The following is a 27914-nucleotide window of genomic DNA, read 5'->3' as shown; positions in this document are numbered from 1 at the left end:
TCAGGAAGTTCTTCCTAATGTTTAGGTGGAATCTTCTTTCTTGTAGTTTGGATCCATTGCTCCGTGTCCGCTTCTCTGGAGCAGCAGAAAACAACCTTTCTCCCTCCTCTATGTGACATCATTTTATATATTTGAACATGGCTATCATGTCACCCCTTAACCTCCTCTTCTCCAGGCTAAACATGCCCAGCTCCCTTAGCCGTTCCTCATAAGGCATCGTTTCCAGGCCTTTGACCATTTGGGTTGCCCTCCTCTGGACACGTTCCAGTTTGTCAGTGTCCTTCTTGAACTGTGGTGCCCAGAACTGGACACAGTACTCCAGGTGAGGTCTGACCAGAGCAGAATACAGTGGCACTATTACTTCCCTTGATCTAGATGCTATACTCCTATTGATGCAGCCCAGAATTGCATTGGCTTTTTTAGCTGCCGCGTCACACTGTTGGCTCATGTCAAGTTTGTGGTCAACCAAGACTCCTAGATCCTTTTCACACGTACTGCTCTCAAGCCAGGTGTCACCCATCTTGTATTTGTGCCTCTCATTTTTTTTGCCCAAGTGCAGTACTTTACATTTCTCCCTGTTAAAATTCATCTTGTTTGTTTTGGCCCAGTTCTCTAATCTGTCAAGGTCGTTTTGAAGTGTGATCCTGTCCTCTGGGGTGTTAGCCACCCCTCCCAGTTTGGTGTCATCTGCAAATCTGATCAGGATGCCCTTGAGTCCATCATCCAAGTCGTTGATAAAGATGTTGAATAAGATTGGGCCCAAGACAGAACCCTGTGGCACCCCACTAGTCACTCTTCTCCAGGATGAAGAGGAACCATTGATGAGCACCCTTTGGGTTCGGTCAGTCAGCCAGTTACAAATCCACTGAGAGGTAGCATAGTCAAGACCGCATTTTACCAGCTTCTTTACAAGAATATCATGGGGCACCTTGTCAAATGCCTTGCTGAAATCAAGGTAGGCTACATCCACTGCGTTCCCTTAATCTACCAGGCTTGTAATTCTGTCAAAAAACGAGATCAGGTTAGTCTGACATGACTTATTTTTCAGAAATCCATGCTGACTATTGGTGATCACAGCATTCCTTTCTAGGTGCTCACAGACTGTTTGCTTAATGATCTGCTCCAGAATCTTCCCTGGTATTGATGTCAGACTGACTGGGCGGTAATTATTTGGGTCCTCTCTTTTCCCCTTTTTGAAAATAGGGACAACATTTGCCCTCCTTCAGTCTGCTGGGACTTTGCCTGTTCTCCAGGAATTCTCAAAGATGACTGCCAGTGGTTCTGAGATCACATCTGCCAGTTCTTTGAATACTCTTGGATGCAGTTCATCTGGCCCTGGAGACTTGAATACATCTAGACTAGCCAAGTATTCTTGTACTATCTCCTTAGTTATTCTGGGCTGTGTTTCCTCTGCTGAATCATTTGCTCCAAATTCTTCAGGTCGGGCATTGATTTCTTTATTGGAGAAGACTGAGGCAAAGAAGGCATTGAGGAGTTCAGCCCTTTCTGTGTCTCCTGTTTGCATTTCACCATCTTCTCCTCTGAGTGACCCCACTGTTTCTTTGTTCTTCCTTTTGGTACGAACATACTCATAAAAGCCTTTTTTGTTGCGAGCACAGAATGACTTGCACTCCTTCGATGTCGTTCTCATAGCCGGGAGCATCTGTTTGGGAATATTAATAGATTTGGACAATAAACAGACACGGATGGATTGAAAGAGTGTGAGGAAAAGCCTGCAGAAGTGTACAGTTCCTGGGGGTTAAGTTCGGACTTCAAAGAGATTCTCATCATGGTGTTTGGATTACGTTTGGTATGTTTCCCCCCCCTCTCTCTACTCAACAATTATAATTGGTCTTTTATGCCAAGCCTCATTAAGGATTTAAACTTTTAAAAAAAGAGTACAGATGGACTTTTATTTATAAAAAGGCATTTAACCGCTCAGCTTCATTTTGAATTTGAGAGATCTGACGGAGGTACAGGAAGAGACAAGATGGTTTCCACTAGTTTCTACTAGTGATGCGGCATGAAATTTTATATCTTTTCCTTTCTTTGAGACAAGAGGAGCTGTGTGCTGACTGACTTTGTGATGAATCAAGAAAACAACTTGGAACAATATACAGTGCAGCTGTTTGCAGAAGATTTTTATATTCATTATGAGCGAAAGAGAGGGCTAAGGGATGTCTAGCAGCACCCCCCCCCCCCCCCGGGCTCAGAGGGGGAGTGCGCGGTTTCCAAAGGTCGATCGATTGCCAAATGACTGATACTGTGGAACACAGTTTAATATTGCAAACAGTTTTGCCTAATAATTTGGAAAGTACTGGTTTAACAAAGTTCAAAAGGAAGGTTGGACAATTAAGGAGTTGCTGCACCATCAGCAACAGACTTTGACAACATCCCGGAATTGGAATGGAATCAGATGAAGCTGAGCCGAGAAAAAGGCAGTTGGAAAAATTTTATATTAACAAAGTTGTATTCGGACGATGAAAGTATATGGTGTTTGAATGAATGAGAATCCTGGACCCAGGGACAAAAAATGATCAAGCGTTAATATTGAGATGTGGAAAATATAGAAACGACAAGGAGAAGCAGGACTAAGAGGCGGAGATATGCTCCAGAGATCCAGACCGTGGGGAGCCCCAAGAAATTAATAAATACAATTTGGACTATTATTTGATCTTTTTTATTTTATTTATATTTTTATTTTTTATTGAAGTATTATGATCAGATATTTAATTGGATGTTTTCTATTGGAAAATCAATAAAAATGTTTTAAAATATATATTAAAAAATCCTGCTGGCTGCTCCCAATATGACATTGCTGGCCTCCGGCCCAGAGCAGTTCCAACATTCCTTGCTTTGTGAACCTGCTACCCATAAAAGGATATTATTTCCCCCACGTTATTCCCCCCCCCCCCTGCTGCTGCTGCTGCATTAGTTTGGTCTGCAGGGATCAGAATGCATGCATCCATCCTTGAGTTTCCAAACCACAAGGAGTCGGGTAGGTAGTCGGGTTGGGCACGCTGCCCAACTGAGCCCAAGGGAGGTGCCCTCCAAGGTCCAAGCCTGGAAAGACCCTGAGACTGGTCCTGGGTGGAAATGGTCCCTGAATCTGGAAGGAGCCCATGGGGCACAGCTTGTGCTGCACCTATGGAAAGTAGCCAGGCTGGGTGGGGGTGGGGGTGGGGAGTTAGAGGGAGAGAAGGGGAAGGGTGATATCCTGCCTCTGACTCACAAAGCCGGAGTGTAGTGGTTAGAGTGTGGGGCCCAGGTTCTTGGAATAGCAGGTTTGGAATTGCCCCCCAAAAATGTTAGATTGTTTTTGTATGCCACAACTGCAGCTAGAATTTTACTAGCTAAGAACTGGAAAACACAAGAAGTGCCAACAGGGGAGGAATGGCAGATGAAGATGATGGACTTTTCGGAGCTAGCCGACCTGACTGGAAGAGTCCGCGGCCAGAAGGAGGAGGAGTACCAGGAGGAATGGATGAAATGCAAAGACTGTTTAGTTAAATATGCTAAGATAATTTAAATAGAAATACTTGCAAATAACAGATAGGCTTAGGATTTAAATATGTGATGTTATAGAATAATATGTTTAAAGTAAAGATGAAAACAAAGAAAGATGTTAAGTGATTAAGTAAATTTTATGAGAAACTTGTTTTGGAAAATTGTTACAATGATATATATTGAAATTCAGCCAGGGGGATTTGAGGAAGACACTTAACAATGTTACTAAGAGTGGACTAAGTACAGTTAGGATTTATGTTTGTTTGTGTGTTTATAAATTTTGGAAAATCAATAAAAAAAATTGGGGGGGGGGAGAGTGTGGGGCCCAGGACCTGGGAGAGACCAGGGTTCCAATCCTCCCACTCGGCCAGGATGAAGCCAGGCCAGCCACCCCCTTCCTTGCCCAAGATTTGCTGTTTGGAGGTGGCTCTGCCAGACAGCTCCCTGGCACTGCCACTTTTCCCTTGAAAAAGATCAGCGTGAGAACAGAGGGCATTTTAATCAGCATCCTTCTGCCCAGGGCCATAGGAGGAGTCCAGGGCCCAGATGGCTGGGGTGGTGGGCACTCAGAGCCCTGCCTGGCACCTTGCCCACTGTGTGCCACCGCCCGTTCCCCTTCCGCACAGAGCTCCAGCAGCTGCTGCGCCTGAGCTGAAGTGAGGCAAAGACCAAGGGGCCGAGGAGACTCCCCTGCTGCCCTTTCTCCTCCTCCTCCCCCCAAATTGGAGGGGCGGGGTTGCTTGCTTTTGTCCCTCTGCCTGGCAGGCCGGCTGTGTTTCTCTGCGCTTTAAGTTTCCCTGGGCACAGGCTCCACCTCTCCGCCTCCTGCCCTTCCAGATCACACCGCGAGCACCTTCCCGTCCTGGCTCGGCGCTCCTTCCTGGGCAGACGCGGAGAGCCGACACGGGTCATGGCCACAGCTTTCGCCCCCAAGGCGAGCCAGATTCTGATGACCCCGGAGCCGCACTACATCCCCGGGTAAGGGCAGAGGTTGCAGCCGGCAGAAGAACTTCCTGGGAGCCCAGGGAGTCGGGGCACTGCCCTTTCTCCAGCGGCTCTTTTCCTGCGCGTGAGGATCAGGCTATATACCTGCGTCTCTTCACACTCTTGCGGGTCTGGGGGGGGGGGGCAGGAGTGCCAACTTGGCCCTGCGACCGTGGGTGCCGGGGGCGCCATGAAGCGTGCACGGCCCTGGCCCTGAAATTTGTGGGTGCCTGGCCCCTTCATGGGGAGTTTTGTGGGTGTTTGGGCACCCAGGGAGTTGGCACCTATGTGTAGGTGTGTGGAATCGGTGTGCAGGTGTGCTGTGCGCTCCCGGCTTCTTCCCGACACCAGGAGAGGGAAAGGGTCCCCTTTGGCAGGTTTTCTGCTGGGTGGGGCAGGAATCACAATGGGGGGGGGGGGAGGAAGAGCTGGCAGCACAGCAACCCTTCTCTACCCCCCTCCCGTTCCTCATCCGCGCAGCTCCATCAGGCTGCCCTTCTCTCGCTACCCTCTCTGTGTACAGCAGCTGCCATAGCAACCCGGCAGGAAACCTGGGGAGGGGAGGGTCACCCAGGAACCGAACAGGACGTAGGGCTAGATGGGACCTTGGCCTGATCCAGCGACAGTCTTGTGTTTTGTTGTTGTTGTTTAGTCGTTTAGTCGTGTCCGACTCTTCGTGACCCCATGGACCAGAGCACACCAGGCACTTCTGTCTTCCACTGCCTCCTGCAGTTTGGTCCAACTCATGTTGGTAGCTTCAAGAACACTGTCCCACCATCTCGTCCCCTTCTCCTTGTGCCCTCCATCTTTCCCAACAACCAGGGTCTTTTCCAGGGAGTCTTCTCTTCTCATGAGGTGGCCAAAGTACTGGAGCCTCAGCTTCAGGATCTGTCCTTCCAGTGAGCAGTCAGGGCTGATTTCCTTCAGAATGGATAGGTTGGATCTTCTTGCAGTCCATGGGACTCTCAAGAGTCTCCTCCAGCACCAGAATTCAAAAGCATCAATTCTTCAGCGTTCAGTCTTCTTTATGGTCCAGCTCTCACTTCCGTACATCACTACTGGGAAAACCATAGTTTTAACTATACGGACCTTTGTTGGCAAGGTGATGTCTTTGCTTTTGAAGATGCTGTCTTGGTTTGTCATTGCTTTTCTCCCAAGAAGCACGAGTCTTTTGATTTCATGACTGCTGTCACCATCTGCACTGAGCCCAAGAAAGTAAAATATCTCACTGCCTCCATTTCGTCCCCTTCTATTTGCCAGGAGGTGATGGAACCAGTGGCCATGATCTTCGTTTTTTTGATGTTGAGCTTCAAACCATATTTTGCGCTCTCCTCTTTCACCTTCAATAAAAGGTTCTTTAATTCCTCCTCACTTTCTGCCATCAAGGTTGTGTCATCTGCATATCTGAGGTTGTTGATATTTCTTCCGGCAATCTTAATTCCGGCTAGGGATTCATCCAGCCCAGCCTTTCGCATGATGAATTCTGCATATAAGTTAAATAAGCAGGGAGACAATATACAGCCTTGTCTTACTCCTTTCCCAATTTTGAACTAATCAGTTGTTCCATATCCTGTTCTAACTGTAGCTTCTTGTCCCACATACTTGTGTTCCGTGATTGCTACGTTCCCTTGCCCCTGACGCTCTCCTGCCCCCTTGCAGCTACGGCGGGTACTGCCCCCGTTACAAGTTCATGCTGGGCCAGACTTATGGGAAACTGACCTCGCAGCTGCTCACTAGCCCCGAGGCGGATCACTCTGGCCGGCTAATCCTGCAGCCCAACTGCTCCCCCAGAGACACAGAGGAGCCTCCGGAGCAGAACGAGAGCGGAGGAAAGTTCCCCCTGCTTGGCTGCAGAACCATCCCAGGTTACACAGGTAAACTCCGGGGGGAAGGAAGAGAGCAGGAGGTCCCTCAGTCAGGTCTGGGCTGCAGCAGCGGCTGGCACCTGATTTGGGCAGGGCAGGGGAAGCTCAAAGGGGCCAGAGGCAGATGGCTGTGGCCCCCGAGGGGATGGAGGGCTGGCCCTGGATTACCGCCCTGGTCTCCTCTGGGAGGAAGGGTGGGATGGAAAAACCAGGCAGGAGGTTTCACTGTAGTGTTCTTGACTCCTGCTAAAAATGATTTTTGTTTAGGGCTTATGCCCACTTAACTCTCCTCTGCACTTTCCCCTCGAAAACCCTTTCCCACTGAATCGGAGCAAGGGGTAAGGAGCGCAAAACCCAGATTTTCGTTGGTTGTGCTTCTGCTTTAAAGAGCGGGTTTTGGCAGGGGAAATTCTAGGGGGAAGCAAAGAACACAGCTTGGACACAGAGCTTTAAAGCTCAGAAATCTCTCTGGTAAGAGCGGGGTGAAAGTTAAGTGGGAAGAAGCCCCGAGAAGAGCCTAGCCAGATGCTCAGAAAATTGACGAGCGTATTAGGGTGGATCTAAACACGGGAGGAAAACACTATAAGTAAGTCAGGAAATGGATCGTTTTAACAAAAGAAAAAAATATCTATGGAAAACTGCGTTTTAAAATTTCCTGCTCTCTGGCACCATCTGGTGCTGCATGTATATAGCACATTCAAATACCTGTTTCCTTACTAATGTAGCCAAGTCCTTAATCTGTTTTTAGTCCTTTGTAATTCTGTCGTTAATTTTTCTCATTGATTATCTTATTGCTTTGTCGTTTTCATAAGCCCCTTGGAGGTCGCTGCTTTTGCACAAACAAGCCGTGTGCAAATTTTATGAGAGAGAAGGGTCAGAGGTGCCAGCGACTCTTCCCGCCCATAGTTCAGGCTGAAGTCTGGGTCAGTCCCTCACACATATTCATAGAGAAAGCAAAGCAGAGAATGGGGCACATGCTCTGGTCCACCCCAGAATATTCCCCAAGCCCAGGAAAACGCGGCAGTGGCAATGGAGAGCTTCCTTTCTCAGGGAGAAGGTGTGGAGCTCTCTTGCTCACGAGGAGGCTGCATATTTTTCTTGAGGCTCCTTGTATCGTGCCCTTAATCCCAGGTCTCAGAGTGAGTGTCCGTCTGTTTCTGGAGACAATAAAGATTAAATGCTAGGGGCTGCCTCCCTGATTTACTCCACCTGCCAACCTTGCCAGCTGCTTTGCCCTTCCTCCACACCTGACCCAAGCCCCCCCCCTTTTACATCTCCCCCCCACACACTCTCTCCCTTCACCCTATGCTGCCTGGGCTGTTGAAACACGTCTTGTGTCCTGGCAGGATTCATCCCTCGGGCCCAAAACCACTTTGCCAAGACCTACAGCGAGATCTGCAAAGAGGCCAGGAGTGAGTTTGCCCGGCAGCTGCTGAGGGGAGCTGGGCAGCGGGAGGCCTGCAAGGCGGCCGGAGGGGAGTCTCCGAAGGACACCAAGCCGGAGTCTCACGTACGTGGCACACCTGAGGGCCAAGCCCTTTCGTGGGCAAGTGTGGCAGCCGGGGGGGGGGCACTTACATGTCACCAAAAAAACCTGCATGAGATTTGCATGTGCTAACACTTGTATGCAGGCACAAATTTAGAAAGAAGCACCGTCACCTTTGTTTTGAACTCCACCAGCCCTACACATCTGGAGGGCACCAGGTGGGCACCCTCTGGCCTAGACTGACTGGCATCACCTCTCCAGGGTCTCCAATGGGGGGGGGCATTTCCAGCCCTACTTGGAGACGGGGCCTTGGCTGGCTGGTCTGCCAGCACGTCATTGCATCTCATTTACAACTTGGGACCAGTTTACCTATGAGGTTGCCTCTCCTCCCCCCCCCCCATGCACAAAATGTGGCTCTTTTCGGGGGGGGAGGTGTTATTGAATTATTGTTCTTCTTTTGATTTTATTTATTGCGATCTTTTCTGTGAACCGCCTTGAGACCTCCAGGTATAGGGCGGTATATAAACTCAATCAATCAATCAATCAATCACAGACACCCCCCAAGTGTCCCTCTTTTCCAGGGACGTCCCCAATTTAGAGAAGCCGTCCCGGTTTCTGATTTGATCCCAGAATGTCCCACTTTTCCTTAGGATGCCCCTAATTTTCATCAGAGAAATGTTGGAGGCTATAGACTCGGCCCCTTTGATTGGCGTAATGGGCACCACCGCAGGTGCCACATAATGCCCGTTCAATATTTGTAAGAACTTGACACCTGCACTTTGGAACTCCCTGCCTCTTGAAACCGAGCAGGCGCCTTGTCTGGCCCCTATGAGGCATCTGCTGAGAACATTCTTGTTTAGACAAGCCAATCCAGATGCTTAGAAAGCTGGTGTGCATTTTAATCTCTTTTTAGCATTTTAACTCTTTTTACAGTATTGTTGCATCCCCCCCCCCCATTTTCTTGGCTTCTCTGTTCATAAACTGCTTTAAGGGTTTCTTCTTTACGATCAAGCAGTATATAATATTTTTAAAAAATTAGTAAGTGAATAAATAAGTGGGTAGCAAGGTCTGGGGCCCCCACATCCCCCTTGAATCTGCCAGGGCCATGTCTGTGAGGCTCCCAGGTTGCCCTTGCCCTTGAATCTATCTATCTATCTATATCTATCTATCTATCTATCTATCTATCTATCTATCCATCTATCTTTCTATCATCTATCTAGGGAGGGGCCTTAAAGTCCCCCCCTCTCCTTCCCTGTCTCCTATGCCTTGGTGTTTCTTTGAAATGGAAGGTGGCTGCAAATGGTTTCAATAAAATCAGCAAAGAGATGCATGCCTGGACCTGACTCTGACCCTCCTGGTGCCCACAGAGACTCACCCCCAAGTGCAAGACCCCCCTGACCGCCGTGTCAAAAGCTGCCGCTCCATATGTGTCTCGCTATGCCTTCCGGCCCCAGGGATCGCCCTACTCTCTGGAAGACAGCAACCCACAGAGGCACTTCATCTCAGGTGAGGCTTGCCTGCCCCCATCCAGGCTGCAGCATCTTCTCCCAATGCAAGAAGCACCTCTGGCAGATGTGGGGTGGGTGTGGGTGGGCAAGTTAGGGGTACCTTCCACCTCCAGGTGTACCGTGACCTTGCTCATTCTCCTCCACTACCCCCACCTGTTGCTATTTTCATCCTTCAAAAAACAGAACAAGCCCCTGTAAAGTAAATGGAGCAAGGATTTTAAGGTCACTTTTAGCCCTTGGATCAGGGATGCGGGTGGCACTGTGGGTTAAACCACAGAGCCTAGGGCTTGCCAATCAGAAGGTCAGCGGTTCGAATCCCCACAACGGGGTGAGCTCCCTGCTCCTGCCAACCTAGCAGTTCGAAAGCACATCAAAGTGCAAGTAGATAAATAGGTACCGCTCCGGCAGGAAGGTAAATGGCGTTTCCGTGTGTTGCTCTGGTTCGCCAGAAGCGGCTTAGTCCTGCTGGCCACATGACCTGGACCTAAAGGTCAGGGGTCCCTTTACCTTTACCATTAGCCCTTGGATCAGGGCTGGATCAGAATCTCTCTTGGCCTGCACACCTCCAGTTGGACAGGTGGGTGGGGCTGCAAAGGAAGACCTCTGGCCAAAGGGTCCGATTGGCTGCTCTTGGGGACTCTGACTGGGAGCTCTCAAGTGGAAGGAAACCCCATGGGGTGGGCATCTGGTGCCCAATTTGAAAGGCTTTCTCCTTGCCAAGGAGCAACTGGGAAGAACCTTCAAGCCCTTCAGTTGATACTTGGCAACCAGGAGGTTACACACCGGAGGTCACATTTGGCTCCCTTTGTGGGAAGCTCTTCCCAGGGCGCCTTCCTTGCAGATCTTTAGATGCCAGGTGAAAACTTTCCTCAATAATAATAATAATAATAATAATAATAATAATTATTATTATTTATTATTTGTACCCCGCCCATCTGGTTGGGTTTCCCCAGCCACTCTGGGCGGCTTCCAACAAAGATAAAAGATACACTAAAATGTCACATATTAAAAACTTCCCTGAACAGGGCTGCCTTCAGATGTCTTCTGAATGTCAGGTAGATGTTTATCGCTTTGACATCTGATGGGAGGGCGTTCCACAAGGGGGGCGCCACTACCGAGAAGGCCCTCTGCCTGGTTCCCTGTAACTTGGCTTCTCGCAGTGAGGGAACCGCCAGAAGGCTCTCGGAGCTGGACCTCAGTGTCCGGGCAGAATGATGGGGGAGGAGACGCTCCTTCAGATATACTGAACTGAAGCCGTTTAGGGCTTTAAAGGTCAGCACCAACACTTTAAATTGTGCTCGGAAACGTACTGGGAGCCAATGTAGGTCTTTCAAGACCGGTGTTATATGGTCTCGGCGGCCGCTCCTAGTCACCAGTCTAGCTGCCGCATTCTGGATTAGTTGTAGTTTCCGGGTCACCTTCAAAGGTAGCCCCACGTAGAGCGCATTGCAGTAGTCCAAGCGGGAGATAACCAGAGCATGTACCACTCTGGCGAGACAGTCTGCAGGCAGATAGGGTCTCAGCCTACGTACCAGATGGAGCTGGTACACAGCTGTCCTGGATACAGATTTGACCTGTGCCTCCATGGACAGCTGTGAGTCCAAAATGACTCCCAGACTGCGCACCTGGTCCTTCAGGGGCACAGTTACCCCATTCAGGACCAGGGAATCCTCCACACCTGCCCCCCTCCTGTCCCCCAAAAACAGTACTTCTGTCTTGTCAGGATTCAACCTCAATCTGTTAGCCGCCATCCATCCTCCAACCCCCTCCAGACACTCACACAGGACCTTCACCGCCTTCACTGGTTCTGATTTAAAAGAGAGGTAGAGCTGGGTATCATCTGCATACTGATGAACACCCAGCCCAAACCTCCTGATGATCTCTCCCAGTGGCTGCATGTAAATGTTGAAAAGCATGGGGGAGAGGACAGAACCCTGAGGCACCCCACAAGTGAGAGCCCAGGGGTCTGAACACTCATCCCCCCCCACCACTTTCTGAACACGGCCCAGGAGGAAGGAGCGGAACCACTGTAGGACAGTGCCCCCAGCTCCCAGCCCCTCAAGACGGTCCAGAAGGATGTTATGGTTGATGGTATCAAACGCCACTGAGAGATCCAGCAGAACTAGGAAACAGCTCTCACCTTTGTCCCTATCCCACCGGAGATCATCAACCAGCGCGACCAAGGCAGTTTCAGTCCCATGGTGAGGCCTGAATCCTGACTGGAAGGGATCCAAATGGTCCGCTTCTTCCAGGCGTGCCTTGAGTCGTTTGGCAATCGCTCGCTCAATCACCTTGCCCAAGAATGGAAGATTTGAGACTGGGCGATAGTTGGCCATTGTGGCCGCATCTAAAGATGGTTTTTTAAGAAGGGGTTTAATAACCGCCTCTTTCAGCGGGTCTGGGAAGGCTCCCTCACGGAGGGAAGCATTCACCACCCCACGAAGCCCATCGCCCAGTCCTTCCCGGCTAGCTTTTATAAGCCAGGATGGGCAAGGATCCAGGAGACAGGTGGTTGGCTTCACTCGTCCAAGCAGCCTGTCCACATCCTCGGAGGTAACAGATTGGAATTGATCCCACACAACTTGACCAGACAGGACTCTAGCACTCTCCCGCCCCGGCCCTGCTCCCACGGTGGAATCTACTTCTTCCCGAATCTGAGCGATTTTATCTGCAAATAACTTTGCAAAATCATTGCAGGAGAACATGTGGCCCGTACTGGGCCCCGATGTCGCAGGTGGTTCTGCTAAATTGTGAACCACCTGAAAAAGTCTCCTGCTGCTGTTGTCTGCAGATGCAAGAGGCGGTGAAGAAAGTCTTCTTCGCCGTCGCTATCGCCACTTGGTAGCGATAACAAGGCCTTGGGCTGATGAAACAATCCATGGCCTTTTAAATATGACTGGAGAGGTGTAGTCTTTTTAGTATTCAGTTACGCATTTTGTGTTTTTATGTTGTAAAATAATAATAATAATACACCCCACCAGCTCTGGAGGGGGGTGGGCTTCTGTGGTGGGTCTAACTCTCTCAACTCCTGCAACACAGGCTTCACTGGATTCATCCCTCGCGCCCAGTATCTGATTGGGGCAAGCTACCCAGTCATCACCCACCGAGCTCTGGCAGAGTTCGACCGGATGCGATGGAGGCAGAAGCAAGGGCCTTCTGGAAGCAGCCGTGATGCCCAGAAAGGTGGCGATGCCCTCCCTCCCCTGACAAAGACCTACCCCACAGACACGGGCCTCCTGCCCCACTACAGGGGCTACGTTCCAGGTTAGCTGGGGGTCTGCCCTACCTGTTCATGCTCTTCTCCTCTGTGGGAGCTGCAACCCACGGAGACCTGGCTTGACTGTGGAGACACCTGAGGAAAAGGAGCTGTCACAAAGGCTTGGACCAGTCCAGGAAGGAAAGTTATTCCAGGGCTGCTGGCCATGAGGACTAGGCTCTTGCCTCCACAGAGGAGAGGTCTGCTCTTGGGCTCAAATCCTGCTTGTGGGTTTCCTATAACGGGCATCTGGTTGGCCCCTGTGAGAACAGGAGGCTGGAGTGGATGGGCCGTTGGCCGGATCCAGCATGTTCTTATGGAACCTCATATTTGCTAGAATTTGGGGGGGGGTCTTCTTTAAAATATTCTCATTGCAGGGAGAGGTAAATTTTACAGACCTTTCAAAGCTGTGATGAGGTGCCCCTAATGGGGGTTTGATCTATGCCAGCTGGCTGTCCCACAGCTGTATGACATTATTTGGGTGGGGATACCACCAGTTCGAAAGCATGCCAGTGCAAGTAGATAAATAGGTACTGCTCTGGCAGGAAGGTAAACGGTGTTTCTGTGCACTGCTCTGGTTTGCCAGAAGCGGCTTAGTCCTGCTGGCCGCATGACCTGGAAGCTGTACACCTGCTCCCTCGACCGTAAAGCGAGATGAGCGCCACAACCCCAGAGTCAGCCACGACTGGACCTAATGGTCAGGGGTCCCTTTACTTTTTTATGGAGTTATCTGACCCCCGAGCCATCTGAAGGCAATCCTGTATAGGGAAGGTTTTTTAAATGTTTGATGTTTTATTATGTTTTTATATATGTTGGAAGCTGCCTAGAGTGGCTGGGGCAACCCAGTCAGATGGGTGGGGTATAAATAGTCAAATTACCCTTATGGAATGGGATGTCCCTATTTTCACTGGAGAAATGTTGAGAAGCTCTGCAGGCCTGGAGGGGTCTTGCCTTCTGCTCCAGCTTCCTGAAAGCCCTTGCTATTCTTCCCCAAATGCTCTGGTCTGGAGGAGGAGGCATCGGCAGACACTGCAGAGTTGGCAGGGACCCCCAAGGCTCATCCAGCCCAACCCCGAAAGGCAGGAATCGCAGTGAAGGTGCCCCCTTTCTCCATTCAGGCCTTTGTGTGTCTCCTTGCAGGTTACAAGTTCCAGTTTGGTCACACCTACGGCCAGCTCACCTTTGACGCCCTGGGCCAGAGCACCCTGGAGAAGCAGGTGCTGGGTGGGCAGCCATGATGCCCCCCCTCTCTGGGACTCCCCCCCCTCCAGGAGCCGCTTCTGCCCCCTTGCTTTGTGTGTGTGGTGTAAGGAAGGGAAACCGACAGCCAGGATGGAAGATGGAAGAGGAAGCCTTCAACTCCCCCTCTTCCTCAGACAAAGGATCCCTGGGGGGACTTTCTTTGGGTGGGGGGGATGAAAGGATGCCAGTGGACGGGCAGCTCCCTATTCTGGACTGGGGGGGGTGTGGACCCGACAGCCTTCTGGTCCCCCCAGCTCTCTGAATCTATGGGGTCTGTTTCTCAGGAAGGTCCCAGTTCTTCCAGAGGGTTCAGTCAGGTTCTGGGAAGCCCAGAAACACCCTTTGGAGAACCCTCTTCACCCGCCAACCTTCCTCTTGCCAGACCAGCTGCCTCTCTGGGAGAGGACCCCCCTGGGCCAGGCAGCCTGAAATGACCGGGTGCAAGGCAGTCTTAAGAACAGCGTCCGTTCTGCACAGTTTGGGAGAGGGGAATGTGGCATGTGGGGCTGAGGCCTACAGGGCATCTATAAGACTTAGATAATATGGCCACACCTATGGCCAGCTCACCTTTGACGCCCTGGGCCAGAGCACCCTGGAGAGGGGAAGGAGAGGGGAAGGGGACGGGAGAATCACAACCATGGGATCTGAAAGCTGGGAGTGTCATGTAGCCCAACCCTCCTGCAACGCAGAAACCACAGCAAAAGCCTCTCTGATTCTTCTCGCCTTCCAGAAATCTGCTCCAGAAGCACTGGTCAAGAGTCACTTCTTCCACAACTCGGGGTAGGGGCAAGAAATGTTGGTTTTGCCCCCAAAAATGGAGGAAGACTTCCTTTTTCCCTCTTACTTTTTGACAATAAGAGCTGTCGAACAGTGGAAGAGTCTCTTTCGGAAGGTGGGGGCCTCTCCTCCCTTGGAGGTTTTCAAGCAGAGGTTGGGTGGCCATCCATCATGGATTCTTGAGTTGAGATTCCTGCCTTGCAGGGGTTGGGCTAGAGGACCTTTGACGGTCCCTCTAACTCTACGATTCTCTGATTCTATGCCAAGGGCATCACTTGGGTGCTGGGCAAAGGGCAGCTGCTGCCCCCCAACCCACTTTGTCCCTCCTTTTTGCCTTCAACCTTATTTTTCTCTATCCTTCAATGGATCTCCAATTAGTCTTTTATTCTACCACCTCAAGGAGTTGCGTCAAGGCCTGCCATATCCAGAACTTCCCTGCAGGCTCAGCCAGGTGGAGGAGCCGCCCCATAGATTTCCTCCACTCCTGGCTTCAGAGTCCATCGGGGGGGGGGGTCCCAATCCTGAGGTCCCTGCGCAGGAAGTGGGTGGGTGTATCGACCGTCTCTGCAGCAGAGAGGAGCTCTTTAATCAGCACCTTTTTTTATTAATATGCGTCATAAATAAAGAAATAAATAAAGGCGAGACACCCTGTTCTAACGCCGGAAGTACAAATTAAACATGGCGCCTTTTTCCGCAGGAGCCTCTGACTTCGCAACAGCAGCCACCCCTTGGGGGGAGGGCAAGGCGGGATCCCCCAGCCCAGCCCCTCAATACTGACCGACCGACTAGCTGGTCTTGGCAATAACACTGCCCTCTGGCTACACGGGGGGGGGGGAGACACGGGAGACCAGGACCCCCATCCCGCCCCACCCCCCAACGGAAAGGGAGAATGGCGAGGAGCCCCTAACCCCAGAGAAAACCCTTCTCCCACCCACCCTGTTACAGACACGGGCAGGCAGTTTCACCAGCACCGCCTGGATGTCCTCTCGGGACCCCAGCAGTGCTCTTCTGCTGCTGGGTCAGGACCCTGGACCCTGTGGGGGGGGGACAGCCCCTTGCGGCTGGAAGGGCCGCCCTCTGCCCACCACCCTTGATTCCCCTTTGTGGGCATCGCCCACCGTCGAGCCTACTTCTAACACAGAACGGCCGTGGACCCCTACCAAACCACTACACAGACACACAGACACATGGGCGGGATTATTTTCCCTCGGGGGGGACCCCACCCACCCCCTCCTTCCCTCCCTCTGAAGCTAGATGCCCCTTCCCCGGGGCACAGGTCCCTTCCCACCGGCTGCCCCTGCGGTGTGGCGGGGGCCACAAGATGCAACAGGGGTGTTAATATATGTTAGCACACAGTTCTAGAGGGGGCATGTCTAGGGCAGGGCCGCCTGCAATGCCACCTGCCGCCACCGGGGGCAGCTTGCAGGAAAGCCCCCTTCACCAGGAGATGGAGGCGGAGCAATGCATGCTGGAGGTTGGCTGCACCGCCCTATTTACGAAGGGGGGGCTCCAAGGGCCATCCAGTCCACCCCCTGCAACACAAAGCGGCAGTCCTGGCGGCCGAAGGTCTATGCCGGACGAGCTCTGGAGGCGAAGCAGGTGAAGAGTTCCTTGTTGGGGGGAAGGGGGCAAGAGAGGAGAGGAGCATGCACAGCAATGACACTTGGCAACAGGAGACCCCTGGCAGGACAGGGGGCGAAGGCGGAGAGCAGCAGTGATTTCTGAGATTCCTTCACAGCGAGGAGATCGGGAGATGGGATCAGGAGGAGGAGGAGGAGGCGCCTGTGCGCCCGACACTGTCTTGCTGGGGGGGCACGGCCGGGCTCCGTGGGTCTGGGCTTCTCTGGGCTTCCCCGGCCGCCCCCGGCCCCCGTCAGTAGTCCTCGTCCTCCATGTGGGTGACGTACATGATGGGCACCAAGCCGCTCTCTGCCCCTCGCCTGCAGCGCAGCCAGTCGGCGTCCACCTTGCCCACCACGCGCAGGACGTCGCCCTTCTGGAAGCTCAGCTGCCCGGCCTCCGTGGCAATGTGGTGGCAGAGGGCCTTGACCTCGCTGCGGAGGGAAGGAGGGGGTCGTGAGGGAACAAAAACAACAACAACAATGTCACGGCTAAAATATTGGCTGCTGTTTCTTGAATGCTAAAAGAACTAAGTCAGCAGGAGTCAGCGACCTACAATGACTCATGCAACCGTTCACCAAATTATACTTGTATATATATATAGAGTGGTCAATGTTAGTGTGGTGTGGGCTGGTTGGAGGGTAGAAAGCTGGTTGCGTTTGGTGTTTATAGAAGCTGTCGGTCGTGGTTGGAGAAGAAGACGTTTTAAGGATAAAAGCAGCATTCGGCAAAGTACTCTTTCTTAAGGACTCTTTGTGCCAAATAAGGTCTGAGGACTAGGCAAAGGAGGAGGTCAGAACCTTTTCTTTTTTCAAACACTGACAAACAATTGATTATTTATGCCCTGCAACAACAACAATAATCGATTATTTATACCCTGCCAATCTGGCTGGGTTTTCCCAGCCACTCTGGGCGGCTCCCAACAGAATATGAAAAATAGAATCAAACATTAAAAACTCCCTAAACAGGGCTGCCTTCAGTTGCCTTCCAAAAGTCAGATAGCTGTTTATTTCTTTGGCGTCTGGTTGGAGGGCGTTCCAAAGGGTGGGTGCCACTACCGAGAAGGCCCTCTGCCTGGTTCCCTGTAACTTGGCTTCTTGCAGGGAGAAAACCACCAGAAGGCGCTGGACCTCCGTGTCCGGGCAGAACGATGGGGGTGGAGACGCTCCTTCAGGTATTCTGGACTGAGGCCGTTTAGGGCTTTAAAAGTCAGCACCAACACTTTAAATTGTGCTCGGAAACGTACTGGGAGCCAGTGTAGGTCTTTCAGGACCGGTGTTATATGGTCTCGGCGGCCGCTCCCAGTCACCAGTCTAGCTGCTGCATTCTGGATTAATTGTAGTTTCCGGGTCACCTTCAAAGGTAGCCCCACGTAGAGCGCATTGCAGTAGTCCAAGCAGGAGATAACCAGAGCATGCACCACTCTGGTGAGGCAGTCTGTGCCTCCATGGACAGCTGTGAGTCCAAAATGACTCCCAGGCTGCACACCTGCTCCTTCAGGGGCTGGGGAGGTTGGGGGCCCCTATTCTTTCAGCTGTGATTTCTGCCTGGTAGGGGCTGGACTAGATGTTCCCTGGGGCTCCCTTCCAACTGTGACATTCCGGGATTGCACGGTCACCACCGACTGTTGGAGGAGGGGCAGTGGGGCAGCATGGAGGGGGTTCTACACAGACGAGGGGTCCTCCTCTCCCACAGGGCACAACGGCCACAGCCCACCAGCTGCCTCTGGGGCCACTTCCATCGGCCACAAGGCCTGGGTGCAAACCATAAAGGAAGCTTGTCAGAGAGAAGGACTATGATGGGTTCAGCAACCTCAAGCATCTCTGCACTCTCACTCTCACCAGACTCCTGGCTTCATGGGGGGGTCTATCAGCACCCTGAGGGTCACAAATGCTCTCCTTCCCTCACCTGAGGTTGCTTTTGAGCCCAGACCCCTCACCCCCCCAAGAGATCCAGGCCTCTGCTCCCCGCCCAAGCCGGGGGCTCAGTTCTCACTCCTGCAGGGCTTTCCATGAGACCCTTGGACTGGTTGCCAGGACCACAAGCCTGAGGGGTCCCAGAGGGGGGAGGTCCTGGGCCTCTGAGAAACTCCCCCCAAAAGCCTTCTAGCTTGAGCATCCTTGAGACAGACCCTGGCGCCCCAGCCCTGTGGCTGCCCCCACCCCCTGTTGCCCCTCCGTATCCCTCACCAGGGTGTCTCGGGGGAGCCTCCCCTGTCCGGCAATGGCTGCTTGGGATGTGCGGGAGGAGGGTCCGGCGCCAGCCGCTCAGGCTCCGAGGAAGCCTCTCTCCACACCGTGGCCCCCACTGTCTGTGCCATCAGCTGCAGCACGGAGCGGTCCAGGCTCAGCCAGCCAGAGGGCAGCCTGGAAGGGGAGAAGGAAGTCAAGACCAGCGGGCGGATCAGAGAATGACAGAAAAAATGTGAGAGGCAGCTGTTGGGGAAATATCGGGGTTCAGCGCGCCATACCCTGTGGGTTCAGCCTGGACAGCAGGGCTGGATTAAGCATTCAGCAAAACAAGCTTGTGCTTGGGTCATCAAAGGAAGGGGGCACCACAGAAATTTCCCATTGCCAGATTTTCAACATTAATGGTCACAATTGCTGTACATTAAAGATCCCAACAGAAGAACTCTGCAACGATGCAGACTAGGTGCCTCATCTCTACTAAGTACAGAAGTGGATGTGTGACATAAGGTTAGTTTTGAGGATCTGAGCACAGGCTTTGCAATTAGAAAAAGTAGGAGGAAATGCTTCCTAGCCGCCACATGCGCCACCCAACTATCTCTTCCAGCAGGAGTGCAGAGAAGAGGCTCCTAGCACACCGCCTGAGCTCACCGGAAGTGGGACTTCCAGCTACACAGTTAGAAAAGGTCTCTGGAGCTTTGCTTCAATTCCAGGGGCGAGACTTTTATATGCACAGAGATGGAAGGACTTCTCACTACCAGCAATGGGAGAATGGCTGAGATGGAAAAACCGGCATGCTTAAGCAGAGAAAAGTCATTCTTAACAGTTCTGGGAGACTGGAAACGTCTCATAGATGTTTTGAAATAATGGGATTTGGATTTGAGGATGGAAGATAATATTTGCTTATAGAAAGTAGCTTTGTAGGGATGTGAATACAGTGGATGCTCGGATTGCAAACGTGCTCTGTGCAGAATGCATGTTTGCAACCCGCAGCATTCGCAACCCGTGTTTGTGTGTCTTTGCATGCAAAGGTTGCGCTTCTGTGCTTCTGCAAAGCGCAATGTAGTGCTTCTGTGCATGCGTGACTGCCGAAACCCGGAAGTAACCTGTTCTGGTACTTTCAGGTTTCGGCAGTCCGCAACCAGACAAAACACAACCTGAAGCGGACACAACATGAGGTATGACTGTATTGCTTATATGCAGCAGTCAAATGAAGAATCGGAAGTTCTTTAACGTTTGAACTTTATTATTCTCCCACCTTTTAAATCTCTTGTCTATTTCTTCTTTATCTCCCTCTCTGCCTTTCTATATTTCCTGCATTTCTTTTTCTCTACGAGTTTTATTGAATCCAAATCAATATTTTGATTTGGACCAAAACCCCCAGAGATATGATATTAAGTTTTGTATTTCCCTGTATAAATCCTAATAACATCTATTCATAAACAAGTAAGAGAAAAGTTTTCAAATACAAATGCACAGAAATGAACATTATTTTCCATCTCACTGTAGGTTTTGTTTCATTTCAAAAAATAAAATTTTATTTGAGGGTTTGTTCTTGTTTGCATTTTGAATTAGATATATGGGGGGGCAACGAAATCTTTTATGTGCTTAGGGCCTTTGAAGGTCTTAATCTAGTGCTGCTTGATGAAGACACAGAAACATCTATAGTTTTAAGCATTCCCACTTTTGCCTGCTTAACCTTCTTTTCAGTTTCCATTCTGAAATGTCCCAGGTGCAAAAGATACACCTGGATCTGCCCCCCCCCCCCGGCCTGCACCAGCAGCCCTGAACTGGGATGGCTCAGGAGAGCAGCTGCAGGGAGGGAGGCTGCCCTTCGGGGGCCACTGCCATCCCAGGGCAGTGCCAGGGCAGCAATCGGGCTCCTTCGAAGGACAAGCGGCAATGTGGCGCAGTGGTGAGAGCGCTGGACTAGGACCTGGGAGAGAGCAGGGTGCAAATTCCCACTCAGCCACGAAGCTGCCTGGCTGACCTCAGGGTAGCCTAGCCTACCTCTCAGGGTTATTGTGAGGATAAAACAGGAAGGCGGAAAGCCATGCCTGCCTCCTTGAAGGAGAAGCGGGAGATAAAAACCCCAGAGAAAAGAAGAGCAGACTGTGCCCTTGTTTGGAGTGACATTCACCCTGCTTCCTCCTCTGTTTCAGCCTCGTCGTTATTGCCAGAGTTATTGGCACAATGGGGGGGGCAGTGTCCTTGGGACTCCCTTTTTGCACCCCACAATCTCAGATACAGTGGTACCTTGGTTCTCAAATGCCTTGGTACTCAAACAGCTTGGAACCCAAACACTGCAAACCCGGAAATAAGTGTTCCAGTTTGCGAACTTTTTTCGGAAGTCGAATGTGTCCTGTTTTGAGTGCTACACTGAGGTCTGTCTGCTTTTGCTATTTATTTTGCATTTTTGTTTTTGTGGCTCTTTTTTGTGTGTGACTGTGTGGAGCCCAGTTCAGCTACTGATGGATGGATTGTGTGACTGCAGTACATTCTTTATTGCTTTCATTTTATGAATCAATAGTCTCATTAGATAGTAAAATTCATGTTAAATTGCTATTTTAGGGGTTGTTTTTAAAGGCTGGATTAACTCATTTTACATTACTTTCTATGGGAAAGCATGCCTTGGTTTTGGAACGCTTTGGTTTTGGAACAGATTTCCGGAACGGATTAAGTTTGAGAACCAAGGGAGCACTGTACTATCACCTCAAAGACCTCCAGGTCAGTGGCACCTTCTTTGCAAAAAGCCTGAGGTCAAAGTGCCACGGAGACCCCCTCCTCCTATTCCCAGCCTTTGGGTTCTCTGCCCATCCCATGCCGCTCTAGGGCGCACCCAAATCGCCAGCACCCTCCTGCACCCCCAGGTTGCTGCCCGCACCCCACCTACCTGTTGGCCTGCTTGGGCTCCTTGGGCGCCTTTCGGGAACCAAAGAGGTGCCCCCACTTGGGGGTGCCGTTGTCCTCCTGGGGACCTCCCTGGTTTGGGGCTGGCACCGCGTCCTTCTCCCTGGTGTGCTTCAGTTCAGTCAGCACCGAGTCCGGGGGGCTGCCCATCCAGAACGGCCGGAGGGTCTTCTCCTTCGCTGCCTCCCGGGCAGGGGGGGTCTCTGCCTTCCACCGAGGCTCAGTCCCTGTCGCTGCCACGTCCGCCGGGGGTCTGTCTTGGAGGGGCACCTCCGCGATGGGGCAGGCCTCGGCCCCTTCCACCACCCCCTCCCGCGGAGGAGGCCCCTTCTTGGGCTCGGCCGGCCGGGGCGTCCCCCCCGCCACCCCCTTCTTCCTGCGCTCGTAGCGGGCCAAGCGAGCCCCTTCCGCCGACCCTTCGATGTAGACCTGGGAGCTCTGCATCAGCTGGTACCACCAGCTGGCCTGCTTGTCTTTCTTGGGCTCGGGGGGCCCCTTCCACCGTGCTGACTCTGCTTCCCTCTCAGGGGGCGCCACCGATGGGGCCCCCTCGCCTTTGACCCTTTCTTCTGCTGCCTTCACCGGGGGTCCCCCATGGCTCTCTCGGCCGCGGTCCTGCTCCGCCGCCCAGCCGCCGACGCTCCTCTCCAGGCTGCTGCCGCTGGTGGTGCTGCTGCTGGTGCCGCCGCCGGCCCCCATGGCTGCTGCTGCTGCTGCTGCTGCCCCCCGGCTCCTCATGAGCTGGAGGGTGGAGTGGGCCGAGAGGACCAGGCCCTGCTGGACGCGGAGCATCTCCTTCTGCTGCTGCTGCTCCTTGCCCATCTGCAGCAGGTGATGCTCAAAGAGGAGGTCCAGGCTGAAGGGGAGCAGCGAGAGGGGCTGGAGGAGGAGGAGCAGCTCCTCAAAGAGGCCCTGGCACACGCCGTGCGACAGCGAGAGGAAGCCCACCGGCTGGTAGTGCACCTGCACAATGTCTGTAGGGAGAGGGAGACAGCGAGAGGGAGAACCGCGGGTTGTCATTGGGTCATTCAGTCCACAGGTGGTGAAGTTGTAAAAAATAATTAAAGAGCTTCGGGGAACTTATATACCATGAATTTAAAAAGATGCTCAAATTAACGTTTACCAAAAAAAACTGAAGCCTTTCTCCTGCCCTGTTTCCCCGAAAATAAGACACCCCCCGAATATAAGACCTACTTCCAGTTTTGCCTCTCACTGTAATACCCTGTTTTCCCGATAATAAGACAGTGTCTTATATTAATTTTTGCTCCCAATGATGCGCTAGGTCTTATTTTACAGCGAGAGGCAAAACTGGAAGTAGGGAAGTAGGTCTTATTATCGGGGAAACAGGGTATAAGGCATCCCCCCCAAAATAAGACATCCCCCGAAAATAAGACCTCCCGAACATAAAGCCTCCCCGGAATACATGGCCCCCGAAGCTACCATAAGGCGTCTGACTCCTCTGGACCGTAGTGGCGGGTGCTGCCGCGCAGCTCACTGATTGGCCACAGCGCAGCCGGAGCTGTTCAGGCAGTGTGAGGTCTCTTTAAATCAGAGAGCCCTCGCTGCCGCCAAGGCAAGCTGCCGCCTGCTGCTCGCTCTGCCCTGACGGAGTCTGGCTGACTCACAATTAGACAATCAATGTGTGCCGTATTCTTCTTCATGGAAAAAGAAGGCATCCCCTGAAAATAAGACCTAGAGCATCTTTGGGAGCAAAAATTAATAGAAGACACTGTCTTATTGTCGGGAAAACAGGGTGGGTATCATGGCATCAGACATTCCAAGAGAGAAAAGGAAGCCCCCCCCCCATGACACAGGCGGGTGGGTGGGTGGTGCAGCACAGCCCTGCTTGGCTCTGAGGGGGCACTCCTGCAGCCTCGGTGGCTTCCCTGCCCATGCTACACCACTGCCTCCACAATCTGGCCTGATCCTTTTTTAATGGCATCCAAGTTGGTGGCCATCCCTGCCTCCTGGGGGAGCTGTGGAGAACGGGTGCCTGGCTCCCTCCCCAATTCCGCTCACCCCCAAAATGCTCAAAGCACCCTTCACAATGCCAGAATGAGGCTGTTTCTCCGTGGCTCATCTTGCCCCATTTCTCAGACCTGACCGGGGCTTTCTCCTGCTTCCCCCGGCAAGGTGCTTGACTCAAGGTGGGCAGCTCTGCAGAATCTTCCTTCCTTCCGGCCATTTGGATGCAGGCCACCTGCCCCCCCACCTCCCAGCCACCTCTTCTTACCTTCGTGGTTGTAGAGGTGGTTAAACCAGAACTCCAGGGACCGGATGCTGTGGGAGGAGAAAGCAGAGAGAGAGAGAGAGGCTGAGAATCGGTCAGTCTCATGTCCAGGACCCACAAGTGTGGGCCTGGCAGGAAGGGCACCCCAGCTGCCAAACTTAGAAACAAGGCAGGCTGATGGCACGAGTTTCTGGCGTCACAGGAGCCCCCTAGGAAAGCCCTGCTGCCATGTGGGAACCAGCACTGTGGGGAAAGGCCCCCATGGGAGTTTTGGCTGGCCAGAAAGTTATGCAAGAATCAGACTTGAGTTCTGGTTTGTGAGGTGGCAGAAAAGTCTCTCTCACAGAGAGATGGAGATTCCCCCAAGTCTTCAGGCTTGGCTTTAAAGCACAAAAGTCTCCTATGAGGCAGCAGCCAAAGGGTGGGGTGGGGGCTCCATGGAACCCCTCGCCTTCCCCCTTTGGAATCACATATTTGTGGAGTTGCAAGGGACCCCAAGGCACAACCCCTGCAATGCAGAAACCACAGGTAAACCACAGACTTTGGGAGCGTTTAGCTTTGTTGTGGGGGGTGGCGCCCTGGAGATTTGCTCGTTTCCCTCAAATTCTCCCCCCCGCCCGCCCCCCGTGGGCCCACCCCAAAGGGCTGGCGTGAGATGGCGGAAGCAGCGCTTACTTGAGGAGGCCGAGGATGAAGGCGTTGAAGCGCATGGAGTGGCTGGTGAGCTCCGGGTATTGGCTGACTTTGCTGCAGAGGCCGTGCAGGACCTTGGTGGAGGGGCCTGGGGAGGAACAGGAGAATCACAGAAGTGCAGCATTGGAGGGGACCCCAGGGTCATCTAGTCCAACCCCCTGCAAGGCAGGTATCGCAGCACAGCATGCCAAAGAGACAGTCAGCTGGGGGTCAGGCAGAGCACCCAGCCTGCGAGGGAACCCGGCCCGGAACCCAGGGGAAGGGCTGGGAGGGGCTGGCACCCGGGGAGAGCTCCCCACCTCCCAGAGAGCCTCCAGGGAGGGAGGGGCTGGCAAGGATGCCCCCACAGGCCTGGAGGGGGGGTCTCTCGGCTTAAGGGTGATGCCAGTTTTAATCTGTTTTCAGCATATTGCTATTTCAACTTTTTGAAAGTCTTCAAAAGTTGCTGCTAATTTTTCTCATCAGTTTATTGTTTAAACTCTTTCTGTAAATCACTTTGAGGTTTGGGTTTTCTTTTGCATAAATCTTGAAATAAATAGTCATCGATGAAGCAAACATGAGGCTGCCTCCCTCAACAACTTTTGCTAGTTCACTGCTAGTTTTTTATATTGGGAGTAGATCACGGTCTATAAATAAAATAACACAAACCAAAACACAATCCATCCTGTAGATTTAAATATCTGTCCACAGTTGCCTACTTGTTATCAGAGGCCCAGAATTCACATTTCTTTGTAAGAAAATATGAAATAAAGTGAAATAAAGTCAAACCATTTTTGCAGGCAAAAAATAAAATAAAAAATTCAATAGTGACAAGAAATTTTCTGCACCGGGTACCACCTGACCCTGCTACGCCACTGCCCCCCGGACCCCTGTGCTGCCTACCCAGCTGGGTGGAGGCCTCCACCACGCTCCAGGGGATGTTCCTCCTCTGGCCGATGATGACGTCCAGGACGTAGGCCTTGAGCCCGTCGCTCAGCACGTCCCGGATGGCCGGGCACAGGTACTTCAGGATGAGATGCCCCACGTTGGGGCTGACGGAGCTGTTCCCCAGTTTGGCCTGAGAAAGGAGGGGAGAGAATCAGAGGACGGCAGAGAAAGAAGGTTCCTTTGACCATATGGGGTGGCCTGGTAGGAAGGTTAAAGCTAACTGGGAAACGTGTCTCAGCTAAAGAAGACTGGCAAGTGAAATTAATGGAATATGATGAAATGGCAAAATTGACTTTGAAATTAAGAGGAAGAGATGACAATGAATTTAAAGAAGATTGGAAGGACTTTATTGCATATATACAGAAGCAGTGTACACAGGTTAATATATCAGCAGGATTTAAAAAATACTTGTAAAGACATTATGGCTGGACAATAACTAATTTTAATGATTTTATAATTAAATGATTTTATAATTTTAAATGGACATGAGGTATGATGATAAACAATAGAACCAGGGAAAGGAATAGGGGGAAGTCAACTATTTTTTTTCTATGTTTGAATATGTATTGTTGTTTTTTACTTTTTGTTGTTTTTGGAAAATTAATTTTTAATTTTTTTTTAAAAGCTTACTGGGAAATGATATACAATGAATTGAAAAGGATGTTCAAAATAATTTTATTTTAAAAAAACAACCAGAAGCTTTTCTTTTGGGAATCATAGGGATAGAACTACCTCAATTGTATAGAAATTTATTTATGTATGCTACTACAGCAGCAAGAATGCTACTTGCCCAAAAGTGGAAAGTAGCAGAAGTCCCAGCAAAGGAAGAATGGATACAAAAACTTATGAAATATGCAGAAATGGTGAAACTTACCGGAAGAATAAGAAATCAAGATAACAAACTTTTTATAAAAGAATTGAAATGGTTTATGTATTGAATATTTACATATAATTGCAAACAGATAAAAGCATTAGCAGGATTACTGTAATAACCTGCAGTTTCACAAGAGTATATATTTAAAGCAGATAATTAAATGAGCAAACTAAATGAATTTGGATATGCAGAAGATAATAGAATAAATAAATTTAAGGAACAGCAGCAAGCAGGATTCGAACCCAGGGTGTTCTCTTAGCCCCCTTTTAAAGTCCCATAGTGGGATGAAGCCCAGATAAGACAAAGGGGTCTATTTGACTTGACTCAGGGACCAGGGAACCGTAAATACTTTCCTTTGTACTTTGATGGAGTAAGCCTGAAAGACTGTATTTGAGTGACTTGGGCATGCCTGGATCTCAGGTTCTACCTGAGACCACACCTTTTCTGTGACATCTCTGTGATGTCTTGATGATGCTTCTGGAAATGTATTATGGGAAACTTTGGGGAACTTTTAAAAACTAAGCCTGCGGAACTCACTGCTGCAGGTTGGACTAGAGGAGAATTAGGGGTCCCTCCTAATTCTGTGATTTTATGATCTCTGGTTTAAAGGTGAGAAAGAGTCAGAGAGACAAAGTGTTCCTGCAGTAGGCAGGTCAATAAATCTGACCAGGCTCAGATTCATCCTGTTTGATGCTCTCTAATGATGCTCCAGCCAAGAGAGGACAAAGGGACTGTCTCCTTAAGAGATAGTTTCCAGGTGTATATAACTTTTCTAAGCTAAGTCTGCCTTCTGGAATCCTATTGTGAACAGAATGATGTGTGAGTAAACCTTTTTATACTTTGATAGAAGACTGTGTCGTGTCTTATCTTTTATGAAGGAATAAGGGGAAAATACCAGAACAGTTATTATAGAGGCTTTAGCAAGCCTGAGCAAACGCATCCGCCGCGAGTTTAAAAAGGGGAATGTTACTCTGCTAAATTGTGAACTTGTTAATACAAGTTGGAAAGGCTATAATCAGACAATATATCCTCTCCTACATCCCTGAACATTCCCACGGATGCACCCCAGAGCACTTTCCCCCAGGCCGAGGACGCACAACACCCCTGCAGAGGAGGCCCCCATCCTTTCCCTTTAGCAAGCGCAAACTTTGAGAAGCGACTTGGCCAAGGCCACACAATGAGTCAAGGGGGGTCTGGAGCAAAGCCCCCCGCCCAGCCTGTTTGGTCAGTGTGCTCGATTCCTTGCGTCTCCTTGCAAGCTCTCTCTCCCCCCCCCCCCAGGTCAGGGTTTCCACCCCCACCAGATAAGGCGGGATTAGAGCAGTAAGATTAAGGAGAAACCAGACTTGAACTCGGCCCAGACCAAACTGCAGAAGCCTCAAGCTCCGCAGCGTTAAGAGATGCTCAAGGCTGTGACCTGTCTTGGCTGCAAATCCTCAGGATTACTATAAATAAGTGATACATAAACCCTGGGGGGGGGCAGCTGGAGGCAGTTTGAGGAACAGGGCAGGGTCACGCGGCTGCAGATGTCTCAGCCTTTCCAGGAACAGGCGAGGCTCCCTTGCCAAACACACCCGTCTCTGGGAAACAAAACCCTCCTGCTGCAAGACACATTTCCCATTGGCAGAGGGAGATGGTCACAGAATAACAGAATTGCAGAACTGGAAGGGTCCCAGGGGTCATCCAGACCAACCCCCTGCATCGCAGGGATCTTTGGGCCAAGGGGGACCTCGAACCCGTGTCCCTGAGATTAAGTCTCATGCTCTACTGACTGATCTATCTGGTCCTCAAGCCCAACCCCCTGCAGTGCAGGAATTGCAGCTAAAGCATCTCTGACAGATGGCCAGCC

General features: G+C 51.3%; 2 protein-coding genes across 4 annotated transcripts in view; one reads left to right on the top strand and one right to left on the bottom strand.

Annotated features, from left to right (window-relative positions):
- Positions 1-3020: 3020 nt before the first annotated feature.
- CIMIP2B (ciliary microtubule inner protein 2B) lies at positions 3021-15302 on the top strand. Its single transcript, XM_083702929.1, has 7 exons — positions 3021-3268; positions 3837-4485; positions 6151-6365; positions 7703-7866; positions 9210-9348; positions 12390-12614; positions 13747-15302. Exons 2-7 carry the CDS (start codon positions 4418-4420, stop codon positions 13842-13844), a joined length of 909 nt encoding a protein of 302 aa, XP_083559055.1. The 5' UTR covers positions 3021-3268; positions 3837-4417; the 3' UTR covers positions 13845-15302.
- Positions 15209-27914, bottom strand: part of RUSC2 (RUN and SH3 domain containing 2) — a 54238-nt gene continuing 41532 nt past the window's right edge. For all 3 annotated transcript variants that reach the window (XM_083702557.1, XM_083702555.1, XM_083702556.1), the window contains 6 exons: positions 25147-25321; positions 24247-24352; positions 23575-23621; positions 21325-22315; positions 18435-18611; positions 15209-16679 (listed from right to left, as the gene is read on the bottom strand). In XM_083702557.1, the coding sequence (XP_083558683.1) occupies positions 16499-16679; positions 18435-18611; positions 21325-22315; positions 23575-23621; positions 24247-24352; positions 25147-25321 (1677 nt within the window). In that variant the 3' untranslated portion in view covers positions 15209-16498. The remainder of the gene's footprint in view (positions 16680-18434; positions 18612-21324; positions 22316-23574; positions 23622-24246; positions 24353-25146; positions 25322-27914) is intronic.

This window comes from Podarcis gaigeae (assembly GCF_964106915.1).
Source record: "Podarcis gaigeae genome assembly, chromosome: 11".
NCBI lineage: Eukaryota > Metazoa > Chordata > Lepidosauria > Squamata > Lacertidae > Podarcis > Podarcis gaigeae.
The sequence above is the reverse complement of the archived record's forward strand: the minus strand, read 5'-3'. Positions and strand labels throughout refer to the sequence as shown.